The following is a 16,828-nucleotide window of genomic DNA, read 5'->3' on the forward strand; positions in this document are numbered from 1 at the left end:
TGCCCGGCGTCTATTCACCGGCGGTAACAGCTGCTCTGCCCTTTTCCCCACCTGTGGGTCACTGCGGCCCGCAGGCTGTTTCAGGGGGCGCTGTGCTAGAGGGCAGGGTGCTTTTTTCCCTTCAGAAATAGGGCAGGGCGCGTCTCCCCGCTGAAACAGCCTACCGGGAACGCTAATATGGTAAAAAGCCAACTGCAATAGACTTATTTTGTACTATTCTTCTTGAGTATATAGTGCACACAGTTTTGTAGAGTAATACCCAGAAACGCAGAACCTGTTGAAAGCTAGATTTTCCTGTACACTTTTAAACACTTTCATGCGTCATGTCCTATATAAAGTTTCTGTTGGTTGTATTCTACTACTTCTAGGGGTCAATTCAATTAGGAGCAAGTTTGAGAAAGTGAGTTAAAGTTGCACACACTGCGTAAATACGTGCACCCGAGAAATGTGAGATGCAATTAGAAATTAAAAATTCACTGTACTCACATGGTTACACAACCTTTCTACAAAATGCAATCTGGGACAAGTGCATTAAAAAGTGTGGGAAACCATCCTGGACCCAAAACAATTGGTAACTGATAGCAGGACCATATAGAAGCAATGTTCTCCCCAGGCTGTTTATTTATTTTTTTGGGTGGTCCACCTGGTAAGAAACGCACTGCCGCCTGTCCCTCGCCCATCGCTCTCACCAACTGCACTCTCCATTACGCATCCCCTGCCGCCCGACTCTTGCACTCACACAGCAAACCCTCACCAATGCAGCCTTGTCAACTGTCTGCTACTGGCGGCGTACATTGTACGGACGCTGGAAGATGGCACTGTGACACGACGCAGCTTGACTTTTGGCCGCGTCACAGTGCAGGGCATCAGGCTGGAGGGCATAGATTAAATAAAGGCAAAGGCACGCTGTCAGACTGGAACATATCTTCCTGCGTCCACACATGTCTGTGTAGCCAGCAATTTTGGGACAGTATCTGGGAATTTCTACAAACTTTTATAAAAACTTACACTTTTTGCTCTCCTCTCATGTACTAAAACCCTTCTCCCATGAACTACAACACCTCCACACATCAGTCCCACATTATGTACACCTCCACACACCTGTCCTACATCATTTAACCCATTATTGAGCTTTTTTACAGAAGTTCAGCTGTAAAACTGGCATGTATTTATTGGCAAAATTATTCTAATTAAGCCCCACCAAGTGCGTGTTTATTAATTGGTTGGGGTGTTCCAGAGGTTCTGCACTTTTTTTTTTTTTTTTTTCCTCTGGTTTCTCCTTTACTTGGGCTCAGGGGGTGAGCACAAAAACGCAAGTTTCCACTGAAAAATCAATTGGAGTTTAGAATTGAATTGCAAATGTAATTTGCTGTGCATGTTCATCCTGAGAATGGCTCGTAGGATCTAAACTGCCACCCAATTGGATTGTCCCTCTAGTTTGTAAATGTCCATAGCTCTAAAATAAGAGCTGGCTGTTGGACTCAAAACCATGGTGGAAAAAATATGGACTTCAGGGTAGTCTGTTGAGTAGTGTATATATATATATATATATATATATATATATATATATAGTAATCGCTTTACTTTTTCTATCAAAGGTTTTAAAGTACTAAAGAAACATTTTCTGCCACTATTTACAATGACTGTACAATTAATTTATCCCAAGGTCCTCCACCGACCAACCTCTTCCAACCTCCGCGGCGTCCTGGCTTGGGAACACTAGGGAAACCAATCAGGCTTTTGGCCAACCACTTCCAGGTGCAAATACCGAAGATTGATGTCTACCATTATGATGTGGACATAAAGCCTGAGAAAAGGCCCAGAAGAGTCAACAGGTGAGATATGAAGTTTGGGACGTACTGCAAAGCAAACAGTATTTTACAGTTAACAATTTTGTAGACTTGGCTGTAATTTTTCTGCACAGAGATAATGCATTTTTTAAATTTGGTTTTGTGTAGGGAGGTAGTTGACACAATGGTGCGCCACTTCAAGATGCAAATATTTGGAGATCGCCAGCCAGGATATGATGGAAAGAGGAATATGTACACTGCTCATCCACTGCCAATTGGGAGGGACAGGGTGAGTGCAAGTTTCATTTTTGGTTTATCAGAATTCCCATTGGATAGAGCAGGATCGGATTGGACACTTAACGTGGCTTTAGAAAAACTGTAAGTCTCCTCACAAAATCAACTATATGCGTGATGCACACCATTATCACCCTTACCTTGTCTGTGGTAGGCAATGCTGATTCAACAAGCCTCCCATAGTAGTTTGACCTATAAGTAGTTGAAGGACTGCAGTTGTAGGAGGAACAAACACAAGTAGGCAGATTCTGCACTGTACATGAAATAATTGTAACCGATCTGTATCTAGGTATGTTATTACATACCAGTACTATTGGCTTTATTGTGACTAATAGACTATGAAAACCAGATGTATTTTCACTGATCTATGTATATGGTCATTGCCAAACTTCTACTGTGTTTTTAGGAATCATTATATGGTATGCGAAAATGCTTATTGTACATAGCTATAACAGCTTGTGTGATAACTAAATTCTCATCTCTAGTGGTGTGATGGTTTTTTTTTTTTTTTATAGTTTTATTAACAAGAACATATTTTAATGCTGTCACTTCAATTTGGCATCATGCATTGTACATGAGATGTTAATATTCGATTATTTACATTACCTATGTTCTGCAGGTTGATCTGGAAGTGACTCTCCCGGGCGAGGGCAAAGACCAGACTTTCAAAGTGACCATTCAATGGGTGTCAGTTGTGAGTCTACAGCTTCTCTTGGAAGCTTTAGCAGGGCATCTGAGTGAGGTTCCAGAAGACTCTGTGCAGGCACTTGATGTCATCACCCGTCACCTGCCGTCTATGAGGTATTGTATTATAAATTAGTGAGGGAACTTTACATTGAGAAAACTGTGTACAATACATATTTTTTCCTTTCAGTGCTCCATGACAACGCTTTACAATGGATAGCTTCCCTTCTAAGTTAGTGAGAGATGGGTACATTAGGGAAGAAAAAACTCTAGTATGTATAGTGCAGCTCTTCCTCTTCCCCGGTATTTTCTTTTTTCTGGTCTCTAAACCAGTTAGGTCTGGTAGTGTGTGGGGTTTTTTTTTTATATAGTGCAGGGGCTCATCTTTTCTGTCCTGATGATGCACCATCTCATATTGAAAGCCAAGGATGGGGCTGGCTACTGGGGACCACCAGCCTGCTTCCATTGGGAGGTGATCTGGTTGGAAAATTAAAAAAACGTGCCTTGATGAAAGGTTGTGGTCTGCGCTTGCGCTTCAATGACACAGTGTAAGACAGGCTGAAAAGTGTTCCAGAACAGCTCATTAACCCTAGTGTACAGTTGCTGGCATATAGAGTAAACTGCATCCGGCAGCAGGGTGGAGTCTGAGTCCAATCCTAAAAGTTGAAAGACACCCACTTGAGGTAAGCCTTTAATTTGGGGATCTTTTTCATATGGTGGTCTGTTATTCTGTGTAGTGACATATTTATTTTTTTCAATATATAGGAAAGCCATACCAATATAACATCTGTGCAGGTTGTGATACCTCCAAAAAGCCTCATGGGTCTATAAGGGCCATGCTGAAATAGGGTATAGTCTCTGGCCACAGCTCTAAGATGGGATAAAAGTATCCTTAGTGGTGCGCAAAATTTAAGAATCAGGCTGCCTAAGACGTATAGATTAGGGGACACCGCACCCCTTAAACAATATTGAAGGACAAGACATGGTTATACGTCTTAAATAGATGCCGCAATCCCAATGGGATGTATATGAAATTATTTTCTACTTCAGGGTCCATAGGGTATCCACAGGATACCTTGGGGTATAGGTGATGGCGTCAGACATCGGGCACCTCAGAGTTAAAGTTTTCAGCCTCCCAGGATGCATTGGGGTCCCTCTCCTATACCCCGCCCCCGAGCCAAGGTAAATCAGTTTCGTAGGTGCCTGGCTCGGAGTCTGATCACCATATTCAGAGTCTGTTCACTTGGCGATGAGGTTACTGGGCTCCATGGTGTCAATGTGCGACATGGTGGAAAATGCTCAGTTTCACTCCAGACCTCTGCAGAAATTGATCCTCTCCAGATGGAATGGGTTACCCCATCGGATAGTCACAGACCATGGTGCTTTCTCCAGTGGTACGTCTGTCTCTGGCCAGGTGGCTGCAGACGACTCGTCTGAACAGGGGACGCCCCTTTTGGGTGGCGAACTGGGTCCTTCTGACAACGGACGCCAGTCACCGAGGCTGGGGAGCAGTGACGGGTCCACATTTGTTCCAGGGCAGGTGGACACCAGCAGAATATGCGCTTCCAATAAACATCTTGGAACTTCGGGTGGTATTTAAAGCTCTCCAGCAAGCAAAACATGTTCTCCAAGGAAAACCCGTGCAGGTACAATCTGACAACGCCACCACGGTGGCTTACGTAAACTGCCAAGGAGGAACCCGAAGTCAGGCGGCACTGACAGAGGTGTCCCGCATTCTGACTTGGGCGGAGGGCAGTCTCCCTGCCATCTTGGTGGTGTTCATACCAGGAGTCCTCAACTGGGAAGCAGACTTTCTCAGCCGTCAAGACGTGCATCCAGGAGAATGGTCTCTTCACCAGGAGGTGTTTCAACTCCTGGTGGACAACTGGGGCCTTCCAGAAATAGACCTCATGGCCTCCCAACACAACAGCAAGCTGCCTGTGTACGGGTCAAGAACAAAGACAGGGAGGCTCTTCTGTAGATGCTCTGTCGGTCTGGTGGACCTTCCAGTTTGCGTACCTCTTCCCTCCGTTCTCCCTTCTTCCTCGAGTGGTTCGAAAATTCAAGCAAGAAGGAGGCACACTCTTGTTGATAGCTACAGCTTGGCCGAGACATCGCTGGTACTCAGATATTTGGAGTCTCTCCATAGACACTCCGATGCTGTTGCCTCAAAGTCCGGACCTGTTGTCTCAAGGTCCTTGCCATTACCCGGACCTGAGTCGTCTGTCTTTGACGGCGTGGCTGTTGAGACAGCCCTTTTAAGGCCCAGGGATTTTTCCAGCTCTGTAGTTAACACCATGCTCAGAGCTCAGAAGCCTGTGTCTGCAAGAATTTACCACCGAGTGTGGCATACTTTCTTTGAATAGTGTCGACCTAAAGGCTATGATCCTCAGATGTTCAGGATATCCAGCGTTTTGGCTTTCCTACAAGCGGGCTTAGATCACGGTCTTCGCCTTGCTTCCCTGAAGGTGCAAGTTTCTGCCCTGTCAGTGTGGTTTCAGCGTAGGATTGCTACTATTCCTGATGTCTGCACCTTTCTGCAAGGTGTACTTCATATTCAGCCTCCCTTTGTTCCACCAGTGGCTCCTTGGGATTTGGCTGTGGTCCTGAGGTCTCAAGGACCACCATTTGAACCACTGGGCTCAGTGGATTTAAAATGGCTTACAGCTAAGACTGTGTTTCTTCTGGCCATTGACCGGCCAGAAGGGTTTCAGAATTGGGGGGCTCTCTCATGTCGACCTCCCTTTCTAATTTTTCATAGGGACAGGGCGGTGCTTCGCACTCGCCCTGGTTTCCTACCTAAGATGGTATATAGTTTCCACATTGACGAGGAAATTATTGTGCCGCCTTTTAATTCTCCAGACCTCTCGGCTAGTGAGGCCTCCTTAGATGTGGTAAGTGCTCTAAGGATTTATGTTGACCGTACCAATTCATTTAGTAAGTCGGACTCTTTGTTTGTCCTCTGACTTCCGTAAGAAGGGTTGGCCTGCCACTAAGCAAACTTTGGCAGGATGGCTTCGCATGGCGATTTCTGAGGCTTACTTTCATGAAGGCCTTCCTGTTCCATCCTCTGTTAGAGCTCATTCCACTAGGTCTGTGGGTCCTTCGTGGGCAGCTCGCCGTGGTGCCTCTGCTGTTCAGCTTTGCAAGGCAGCCACGTGGTCTTCTGTCCATACCTTTGAGGTATTATGCATTTGACACCTTCGCCTTTCAGGATGCTTCCTTCGGGCGGCGGATTCTCCTTTCAGCACAGGAGCATCCCCACCCTTAAAGGATACTGCTTTGGGACATCCCCAAGGTATCCTGTGGATACCCTATGGACCTTGAAGCATAAAATGAGATATGGTAAGAACTTACCTTTGTTATCTCTATTTGTACGAAGTCCATAGGGTTCCACAGGACTCCCGCCTGTCGCACCTGTACTGCAGATGGGCTTTGCTCTTGTCACCGGTTTTTCTGTCTCCTTCTGGTGAGAATGTGATTCTTGTGTGTTCTTGTGGCTTGTTACGTAACTGATTTGCCTTGGCTCGGGGGCGGGGTTTAGCAGAGGGACCCCAAGTGCATCCTGGGAGGCTGAAAACTTTAACTCTGAGGTGCCCGATGTCTACCGCCATCGCCTATACCCAAAGGTATCCTGTGGAACCCTATGGACTTCGTAGAAATAGAGATAACGATAAGTTCTTACCATATCTCATATTTTTTATTCACAAATATATTGCATGAAGACATATAAAAATAAAACACATTCTAAAAACACATTACTTCCCAAAGCAATGGAAGTTATGAAATGGAAGACAAATATTCCAAGGACATCAGTAATAGATAAGAGTGGATGCAGACTTCAGATACCGTCCTTTCCTGATGGGGTCATGCCGTCCAAACGAAACTAGCAATAAAAGCAATAATCCTTCAGTTTCCGGTTTACCCTAAGTGACGCTTGCGTTCCATACGTCCACTTCCGGTTGTGTTCCAAAGGAAGAAGCGTATGCATTCCGTTCAGCCTCCTTGTGCTTTCCAAATGGCGGCCATTTTGTTGTATAATTCCGCTTTTGCTCTAGAGCTCTTAATCTCAGATGCCTCTATTCATTAAGGCTTCTTAGACAACTTTCTTGTGTGTTCCCCCTTCCATTACCCGTATACTAGGCTGTACTTCGTATTCCAGCCGAGTCCATCCCTATTACCAGAAGTGGGGAACTTTCCATGAGATTCAATACAGTAAATGTGAATATAAAAAATGTTCTGCTGACCTATATTTTAGACTTCTCGAAGTTTTCCCTATATCAATTCTTCCACATTTGCATTCTAAAAGGTAAATCACATTCCTAGAGTGACACGTGATGAAATCTCTTATTTTGTATTTCTTTCCATTCACATGAAACGCAGTTGTTTTCCTGTGTACATCTTTACTAGTAGTGGACCTGCACATCAAGCTAGGATCTTTATCGTTTTGTAGTGCACTTTTTACCAAGATTTTCTTTAGAGAGGGGGCCCTTTTATATATGAATCATGGAAGAATCTGGTATCACTTTCCCTATGATAGGATTATCCTTCAGGATTCGCTAATTATTTTTGATACCCTCTACCTTTCTATAATGTGACCCATATTCGGTAATAAAGGCCCATTGATGGGAATTATAATTTTTTTTTGTTTCTTTCTTTTGTTTTTTCTTTCACCAAATCCTTTCTCTCTATCTTGGACCCTATGTTTTGCTTTTTCCAATATTTTCCTTTGGATAACCCTTTTGTTCGAAACATGTAGTCATCTCTTCTATTTGTTCCTTTAAAGTGCCTTCCTTAGTGCAGTTCCTCTTTAAACTCTTATATTGTCCAAGAGGGATATTTTCCAACCACCTTCTGTGGTGTTCACTTCTTATAGAGGCATCTGAGATTAAGAGCTCCATGGAGCAAAAGCGGAAGTATACAACAAAATGGCCTCCATTTGGAATGCACAAGGAGGCTGAATGGAACGCATCCAGTAAATGGAAAACCGGAAATTGAAGGATTATTGCTAGTTTAGAGGGGTATAAATAACCGTGGACCACACAGTCATGCCATCCAAGCTTGAGGAAGGAGTAAAGCTCCGAAAAGCATCGTTTGGACAGCATGACCCCATCAGGAAAGGACGGTATCTGAAGTCTGCATCCACACTTATCATCTATTGCGGTGGTGCCGAGGTACTTTACCCGGGACCCACGTTGCTTTGTGCATAAGCCCACCACAATTGCTTCAGAGGGTGAGAGACTTTGACGTCCTTGGAATATTTGTCTTCCATTTGATAACTTCCATTGCTTTGGGAAGTAATGTGTTTTTAGACTGTGTTTTATTTTTATATGTCTTCATGCAATATATTTATGAATAAAAAATGATTTCATATACATCCAATTGGGATTGTGGCGCCTATTTTAGACATATAACCATATCTTGTTCTTCAACACAGCTCTAAGATGATGGAGATATCGAGGAGAAAGTGAACAAGCAGTTCCTGTTGAATATGGGAATTATACATGCGCATAGAATTCCTGTGAGCTTCTTTAGTCACCATTGCTTCCATGGCAAAAAGTAGTGGCTAGAAGAATGTAGATTATGCCCCATGGCCAGCAAATGCTTACAGTATAAAAACAGCTTGGAATTTCTCCCTTTCAGTGGGGCCCTTGTGTTTGAAGATAAATTGTTGTCCATCATGCTAAAGTCCCCTGGAGGGAAGTCAAACTGATTTGATAATGAGTGATGGTCCAAGTATTTTTTATTCTCCATTACATCACTTATTCGGGAAAGCCATAAACACTCTAACACTGTTAGGGTATAGGTCAGAAACTGAATATGGGATATTTGCACCACTGCTCAAAAGGAAATGTCTTTGTGTAGCCGAGGATTCTACCAGACTCTGAGGCTTCAGAAGACAGTCTACAAATCTCCAAGTAATTGCCCCATTTTTTTACTCCAGACTTTTCCTCTTTGTCCTAAAAACCTAAGATCTTGCAAATTCTATTGGAATCACTGAATTAACCTTTCCGCTATTATAACAGGAGATTTTTGCACATGTAGGTCTCTTAGATGAGGACGCATGAATTGTAACACTTGAAAGGTCTTCAACATCGGTCCCTGATTCTAGTACATCTCTTAAGATTCTTAATTTCATGTTTCAGGAAGTTTCTCAGGTACTGGATAATGGACTTACACTTACAATTTACTTGGCTGCTATTTGACCTCCAAAAACCTTAACAAAAGTACTATTGACAGTAGTGGATTTAAGGGAACTGTGTTGGGGGGGAAAGTCAAGATATGGGCATTTTTGGACTGCAGCCTGGTAATGGGAAGTTCAGAATATGTTGATGGCACTTATCAGAAGTGGTGGCAAAACATCTCTCACCCCCAGTGTGTCTTGATGCTCAATCCCTAGATGTAGCTGGCGCCTCTCTTGGATGTTGGTAAGGTTGGCAGTCTCCCCTTGCCCCCCCAGTTCCGGCACCTGTGCAATGACTGAGGGACTAATTAAGTCACCTGTGCTTAAGGATCTATATCCTTAAAACCTGGACTGTTGGGGTGCCTTGAGGACCAAGTTCTGGAACCACTGTATTAATGGTATATTTAGTGGACAACTCCTTTACTGGGTGTGGTATGAAAAATCGATATTGGCAGGTTTTTTGATGTCAACATTATGAACATGTCAACATTTCTGGTTGTCAACCTAAAGCCAGTACGTATTGCACATTTCTGCTCCCTTCCTTAGGAGGGGTGGGCAGAAGAGTTGGTGCCGGCGGCTGTTCGCGTCCTAACCGAGCAACAATTGAATTGCTCAATCAGGTGCCCAACACTGACAGCTGATGGCGAAAACATTTGAATCTCCCCCAGTGTTCCCCCGATGCTTAATCCCCACATGCAGCTATGCCTCTCCCAGTTGTTGAGGGGGGGGAGGGGGGTTTGGAACAGTGCCTCCCAAGTTCCGGCACCTGTGTATGTGGCCCTATGGGTTCTCAATCTATTGCTCGATATTCTGAAGGGTTTGAACCAAAACAGAATGGTTGACGCTGAAAGTTGTTTTCTTGGTGGGATTTACTTCTGCCGTAAGACTTGCAGAGTTAAGCACCATGGTGCAAAAAACCCTTTGTAAATACATTCAAGAATAAAGTCCCTCCAACTTTCTTGACAATAGTAGTTTCTATGTTTGGGCACATTGGGCCTGATTCACTGGCGATCGCAATTGCAACTATGCATGCAATCAGCCGATTATTGTCGTCTGCATATGCATCACAGTTTGCGAACACTCCACTGCGACCGGGACTGTGATCGTAGTGACTACGCAGACTCATCGCAGAGTGACAGGAAGTACCATTTGGTGGGGAGGGGGGGTTGGCGAAATGCAGGCGTGCCAGTGCGTTTGAACGCCATTACATGGGCGTGTATAGTTGGCCACTGCAATGCCATACGCAGCTTGGGCTTTCACTGTGAGGTGAGGTTAGCAATTCCTGAGTAAGGTCAGAGCTTGTGCAAGTGGGCGTGAGGCTCCGATGGTACTGTTACCAATGGTTTCGCAGGCTTGCAAAGTATTACAGATGTGTGTAAGGTAGCATTGGGATTGCCATCATTAGCATATTTTCACAGTGAGACTGCATACGTAATTGCTATTTCGAATAGCGATCCTTACTGAATCAGGCACATTATCCCCAAATGACTCCAGGGGAGATGTACTAAGCTCTGGAAAGTGATAATCGACCAGCCACTTAGCTCCTAAATGTCATGTTACAGGCTGTGTTTGAAAAATGGCAGGAGCTGATTGGTTGGTATTTTATCACTTTCCAATTTATCATTTTTCAGAGCGTAGTACATCTGCCCCTTGGATAGGGAGACATGTTCACCACACAGCTGCTTTATATAAATAAATTGTTCAGCCTAGGGTGGTGAGGGGCGACTATATGACAATCACATAATGAAATCCTTCACTTGACAGCCCAGTTTTCAGACGAGCCCCCTCTTATACTAGGTTCCGGTCCTCTCTTCTTGGTCCCTGCAGAAGTCTTGCTGGTATTCCTTCCTCCTGTCTGCTCACCACTCAGATTTGCCACCCCCCAAACTCTGGAGTCCGATGTAGGTCCCTTAGATGAAGACTTGTGGATTATAGCACTTGAAAGGTCTGTCGCATCGGTCCCTGATTTTAGTGCTTGGGTCTCCCTGGTCAGTGTCACCCTTACACTTGAAGAATACTTATACTTGTATTTCTCACAATCTGTGTACAAATTTGACCGTATCTGGTGCAAGTGACAGCTATCTATATATGCTAACCTTCCTGTCTGGGACCAGCCTCCTCACAGTGATATTCCTACGGCTGATTACTTGTTTTACTTATGTAGATGTTTTATTGACCTAGAGGCCGCTGTATTCCCTGGACTCCATCCCTTCATGTTTCTTATTCTAGTTTAGACACTGTGTGTAGTATGTATGTGTATATATATATATGTATGTATGTGTATATATATATGTATGTATGTATGTGTATATATATATGTATGTATGTATGTGTGTATATATATATATGTATGTATGTATGTATGTGTGTATATATATATATGTATGTATGTATGTATGTGTGTATATATATATATGTATGTATGTGTGTATGTATGTATATATATATATATATATATATATATATATATGTGTGTGTGTATATATATATATGTATGTATGTGTATATATGTATGTATGTGTATATATGTATGTGTATATATATGTATGTATGTGTATATGTATGTATGTATGTGTATATGTATGTATGTATGTGTATATGTATGTATGTATGTGTATATATGTATGTATGTATGTGTATATATGTATGTGTATATATGTATATGTATGTATGTGTGTATATGTATGTATGTGTGTATATGTATGTGTATATATATATGTATGTATGTGTATATATGTATGTATGTGTATATATATATATTTCTACTTCAGGGTCCATAGGGGTCCACAGGGTGACCTTGGGGTATAGCTGGATCCTGGATCCTCGGGCACCACGGAGTTAAAGCTTTCAGCTGCTCCCAGGATGCACTTGGGTCCAACCTCCCCTATACCCCGCCCCCGAGCCACAGGCACCTCAGTTTTAGATGGTGCCCGGCCGGAGTCGGGTCACCCTGCGGGGTGGGCTGCAGGAGCAGCCCCCTAAAGCTTTTAATTTTTTATTTAACTTAGTTAAATTTATTTATTTGTTACTATAAGTTTTTTCTCTAGAGCAGCAGCGCTGGGCTGTCTGTACAGACGCCCACGCTGCCGCTCCTTCTCCCTGCTGGCGCCGCGACGCCAGCACTGAACTGGGGATCGCGGCGGGGAAGCCAGAATCTGTACTAGCCGGACTCTGGTTTCCCCCGGGACTGCTGCCGGAAGACGCCGGGGAGATCAGGTAAGCCGCGCACCGCTGATTAGCGGCGGTGCGCGGGTTCCTTTCAAATGCAGTCCCATGCCCCCGGTCTAGGGGACAGACCGGGGGCGCTAGCGGTGGCGGCGGGCCCCCCCTCCAGCGGAGGCATACCCCGCCAGACCACTAGACCACCAGGGTTAATATCGCGGCAAGCGGGATGCCGGCAACCCAGGGGTTAATATGCTAGCCAGGGGAGGAAGCCTTCCCTGTCTAGCGGCTCCTCCCCTCAGCTCAGCGCGCCTTTCAGCTCGGAGTCTGGCGTCGCTGAGCTGCAGATACTCGGCCACTCCTCCTCTGAGGTCTCCAGCGGCCATTTTCTCTATGGCAGCATGGATACTCTCAGGGAGCACGCGGACCGGTCCCCCTGTGTACCTCTCCCCCGACAAGGACGGTGTACACAGCGCTATAGCCCTCCCAGACACTGAATCTGGGAGGTTGATTGTAGTGGAAAGGTGCAGTGAGTATATCTTCCTGCATGGTATGTGACTTTTGCTAGTGCTGCCTGTCTGTGTCTTTTTTCTACTTACTGTCAGCCTGTACCTATCCCTTTCCTTCTCCTACAAGCCCTACAGGTGTGCGGGGGAAGGGTGTTTCTACTGACCTCACCTATATAGATCACGTATTTGTGAGGTCCGTCACATACAGTTGTGTGCTACACGGTGCCATATTGTGGGCTGTTGTTCAGCACACTGGTGAGTGCGCACGTTTTCTTCCTAAGTCATGTCTGAGGAGGAGATTGAGCACTCCGGGGCTCCAGCATTGTTCTCCTGCAGGCGCTGTTCTGCAGGAGTGGATAGGGAGGATTTGTCACAGGACGGCCTGTGCGGACGGTGCCAGGCGGTCCCTGGTACGTCTAAACCTCCCATTTCGCAGGAGCCACCATGGGCGATGTTTTTCCCAGGTGCTGGTGTCCATCGCGGACCATCGGTCGGTCCCGACTGCCGCCCCTACTAGGGCGTTGCCCCAGCCTGCCATCCCCCATTCCCCGGGTGTCCCACAATTATTACAGACTCCCCCGGGGTCTCAGCCTGTTGGTCCCTATGCGGGGTTGCCAATGTATATTCAGTCCACCCCTGTGGCACAGCCGGCTGTGGTGCCGTTTCAGGCTCCTGTGACAGCTCCTCCACCCTGGGTGGATGCGCTTTCCCACACTGTCCAAGATTTGGCGGCAGCATCTTCGGCTTTTCAGTCGATGTTGCGCAGTGACGTGCCCTCCAGGGCGTCTAAACGCTCAGTCATGGCACAGGCTGCGCATCTTTCGGATTCTGAGGGGTTCTCGGATGATGGTGAGGTACAGGATGACTCAGCCTCAGATGCCTCAGTCCAGGAGGTAGACACTAAGTCTTCCATCAATGTGCGGGCTCTGGTTAAGGCGGTGCGGGCTATTCTTCTGATTGAGGATGAGGCACCCGCTCCCAAGTCAAGGTATCCTAGTTTTAAAAAAGCTAAGGTTACTTCTACAGCGTTCCCCTTGTCTGATCAGTTGACTGATCACATGGCGGTGGCCTGGCAGACGCCCAGTAAGCGTTTCCTGCCACAGAAACGCTTGGCGTCCAATTATCCATTCCCGGAAGCGCATTGTAAGAAATGGGAAACTCCGCCTGCAGTCGATTCCCATGTAACACGCCTCATCAGGAGTGCTACTTTGCCATTGCCGTCTATATCCTCGCTGAAGGATCCTACGGACAGGAAGGTGGAGACTTGTCTAAAGTCTATTTATTCTCTCTCAGGGGCTGTAGCCCGGCCGTCCATGGCCATCTCCTGGGTGGCCAAGGCCATTGAGGGGTGGGCCAACGCCTTGGAGGACACGTTTACGGATGAATCTCCGGACGTCCAGAGGGCGTTGTTAGGACAGATGAGAGATGCCGCCTCCTACATTGGAGAAGCATCTTTGGATGCTAGCCTGTTGACCTCTAGGGTTTCGGCGGCAGCAGTGTCTGCTCGTAGATCCTTGTGGTTGCGGTCTTGGAGAGCAGACGCGGATTCAAAGAAAGGCTTGGAGGCCTTACCTTTTAATGGGGAATTACTATTTGGTCCGGACCTGGACAAAATAGTAGATACCCTGGCAAAATCCAAGTCAGCCTTCCTCCCTTCAGCTACTACACCTGCTAAGGTCCGGAGCTCGGCGTTTCGTTCCTTTCAGGTTCAGGGCAAGGCAAAGGGTCAGTCCTTCCCGAGGCAGTCCGCACCCAAGACCGCCTCAAAGCCAAAGAAGCAAGCCTGGAGTGCTAGGCGCCCTTCTTCCAAGCCAGAAGATAAGCCTTCTGCGTGATGGGACGGGCCTCCCTCTGGGGGACCCCAGAGTGGGAGGCCGACTTCTTCAATTCGCCCAGTGCTGGCACAATACCACCACGGATGCCTGGGTGCGAGAAGTGGTCTCCCAGGGGTACGCCCTGTCTTTTCGGCACAGGCCGCCTTGCCAGTTTTTTTGCACAAGTCCTTCTCAGGACAAAACCAAGGCCTTGCAGGTTCAGGAAGCCATAGAGGCCTTGCTGACGGCGGGGGTCATTATACCCGTACCACAGTCTCAATGTGGGATGGGGTATTACTCTACGCTGTTTCTGGTGCAGAAACCCAATGGCTCTCATCGCCCCATCCTCAATTTGAAGTCCCTGAACAGGTTTCTCAGGGTTCCCAAATTCAGGATGGAAACTTTGCGTTCCATCATACTGGCGATGGAACCGGGGGATTATATGGTCTCCCTGGATATCCAGGACGCCTACCTCCATGTGCCTATAGCAACATCGCACCAACGGTTTCTGCGGTTTGCTATTCTCCACAACCACTACCAATTCAGGGCTCTACCCTTTGGTCTCTCCACGGCACCAAGGGTATTTACCAAGGTGATGGCGGTCATGGCGGCTCACCTTCGGAGCCAGGGGATACGGTTGCTACCTTATCTAGACGACCTCCTCTTGCTGGCAAGCTCCCCGGAGGTACTGATCCAGCATCTCCACCTGACGGTCGCTTGTCTACAGGCGCACGGCTGGTTGATCAACTGGAAGAAATCCTCCCTCATCCCATCACAACGGATGGTTCATTTGGGGGCCCTGCTGGACTCTCGTCAGCAACGGATTTTTCTGACTCCAGAGAAGGTCTCCTCCTTACAGCTGCGGATTCACAGTTGTCTGAGCAGTGGCAGAGTGTCGGTGCACTCAGCGATGAGAGTTTTGGGGTCCATGGTGTCGGCATTCGACATGGTGGAGTTTGCCCAGTTCCATTCCAGGCCCCTGCAGGGGCTGATTCTTTCAGAATGGAACGGATTGCCACACAGGATCCGCTCTCAGATGCTGGTGTTGTCCTCGGAGGTGCGTCTGTCCCTAGCCTGGTGGCTGCAGACAGCGCATCTCCTGGAGGGGCGCCCCTTTTGGATCCCGGAATGGGTTCTGCTCACGACAGATGCCAGTCTCCGGGGTTGGGGGGCGGTGACAGGCTCCTTGTCACTTCAGGGTCGTTGGTCGGCGGAGGAAGCGATTCTTCCCATCAACATCCTGGAACTGCGGGCAGTATACAGAGCCCTGCAGTCGTCCGGCACCGCTCTTCACGGAAGGGCCGTTCAGGTGCAGTCGGACAACGCCACCACGGTGGCGTACATCAATCACCAGGGAGGGACTCGCAGTCGAGCTGCGATGTCGGAGGTGTCCCGCGTCCTGGCTTGGGCGGAGCGCTATCTTCCAGCTCTCTCGGCAGTTTTCATCCCAGGAGTCCTCAATTGGGAGGCAGACTTCCTCAGCCGTTACGATGTGCATCCCGGGGAATGGTCGCTTCATCCAGAGGTATTCCAACTACTCGTGGACAAATGGGGGCTGCCAGAGCTGGACCTGATGGCGTCCCGTTACAATCACAAGCTGCCTGTGTAGGGGTCAAGGACAAGGGACGCAGGCGCAAGTCTGATAGACGCGCTGTCGGTGAAATGGCTGTTTCAACTGGCTTACTTGTTCCCTCCGATATCTCTGCTGCCTCGGGTCCTGCGCAAGTTCAAACAGGACGGAGGCACACTGATCCTGGTGGCCCCAGCGTGGCCCAGAAGGCCGTGGTACTCCGATCTGCGGAGCCTGTCCATCGACGCTCCGTACCTCCTACCTCAACGGCGGGACCTGTTGTCTCAGGGGCCCTGTCTTCACCCGGATCTGGGTCGACTATCTTTGACGGCGTGGCTCTTGAGACAGCCGTCCTGAGGTCTCGGGGCTTTTCTAGCTCCGTTATTACCACCATGCTGAGGGCGCGCAAGCCTGCTTCCGCGAGGATCTATCATGAGTGTGGCACACTTACTTTCAGTGGTGCGAGGCCAGAAACTATGATCCCCAGGTGTTCCGAGTTTCGCGTATTCTGGCTTTCCTTCAGTCCGGTTTGGTATTAGGATTACGTCTTTCTTCACTGAAGGTACACGTGTCTGGTCTGTCGGTGTGGTTCCAGCGCAGGATCGCTGCTATGCCGGACGTACACACCTTTTTCCAGGGTGTTTTGAGAATCCAGCCTCCCTTTGTGCCACCTGTGGCCCCGTGGGATTTGGCGGTGGTTCTTAGGGCCTTACAGGGTCCTCCTTTTGAGCCCTTGGAGTCAGTGGAGCTCAAGTGGCTAACTTTTAAAACTGTTTTCCTCTTGGCAATTGCTTCTGCCAGGAGGGTTTCAGATTTGGGGG

The 16,828-nt window shown here is 47.3% G+C and overlaps 1 protein-coding gene across 3 annotated transcripts in view; it reads left to right on the forward strand.

Annotated features, from left to right (window-relative positions):
• The window catches only part of AGO4 (argonaute RISC component 4), a 99,081-nt gene that overhangs the window by 35,360 nt on the left and 46,893 nt on the right, over positions 1-16,828 (forward strand). For all 3 annotated transcript variants that reach the window (XM_088460614.1, XM_088460615.1, XM_088460616.1), the window contains exons 2-4: positions 1,667-1,835; positions 1,959-2,079; positions 2,704-2,885. In XM_088460614.1, the coding sequence (XP_088316740.1) occupies positions 1,667-1,835; positions 1,959-2,079; positions 2,704-2,885 (472 nt within the window). The remainder of the gene's footprint in view (positions 1-1,666; positions 1,836-1,958; positions 2,080-2,703; positions 2,886-16,828) is intronic.

Source organism: Taudactylus pleione, unplaced genomic scaffold (genome assembly GCF_031769625.1).
Source record: "Taudactylus pleione unplaced genomic scaffold, aTauple2 ptg000007l, whole genome shotgun sequence".
Lineage (NCBI taxonomy): Eukaryota > Metazoa > Chordata > Amphibia > Anura > Myobatrachidae > Taudactylus > Taudactylus pleione.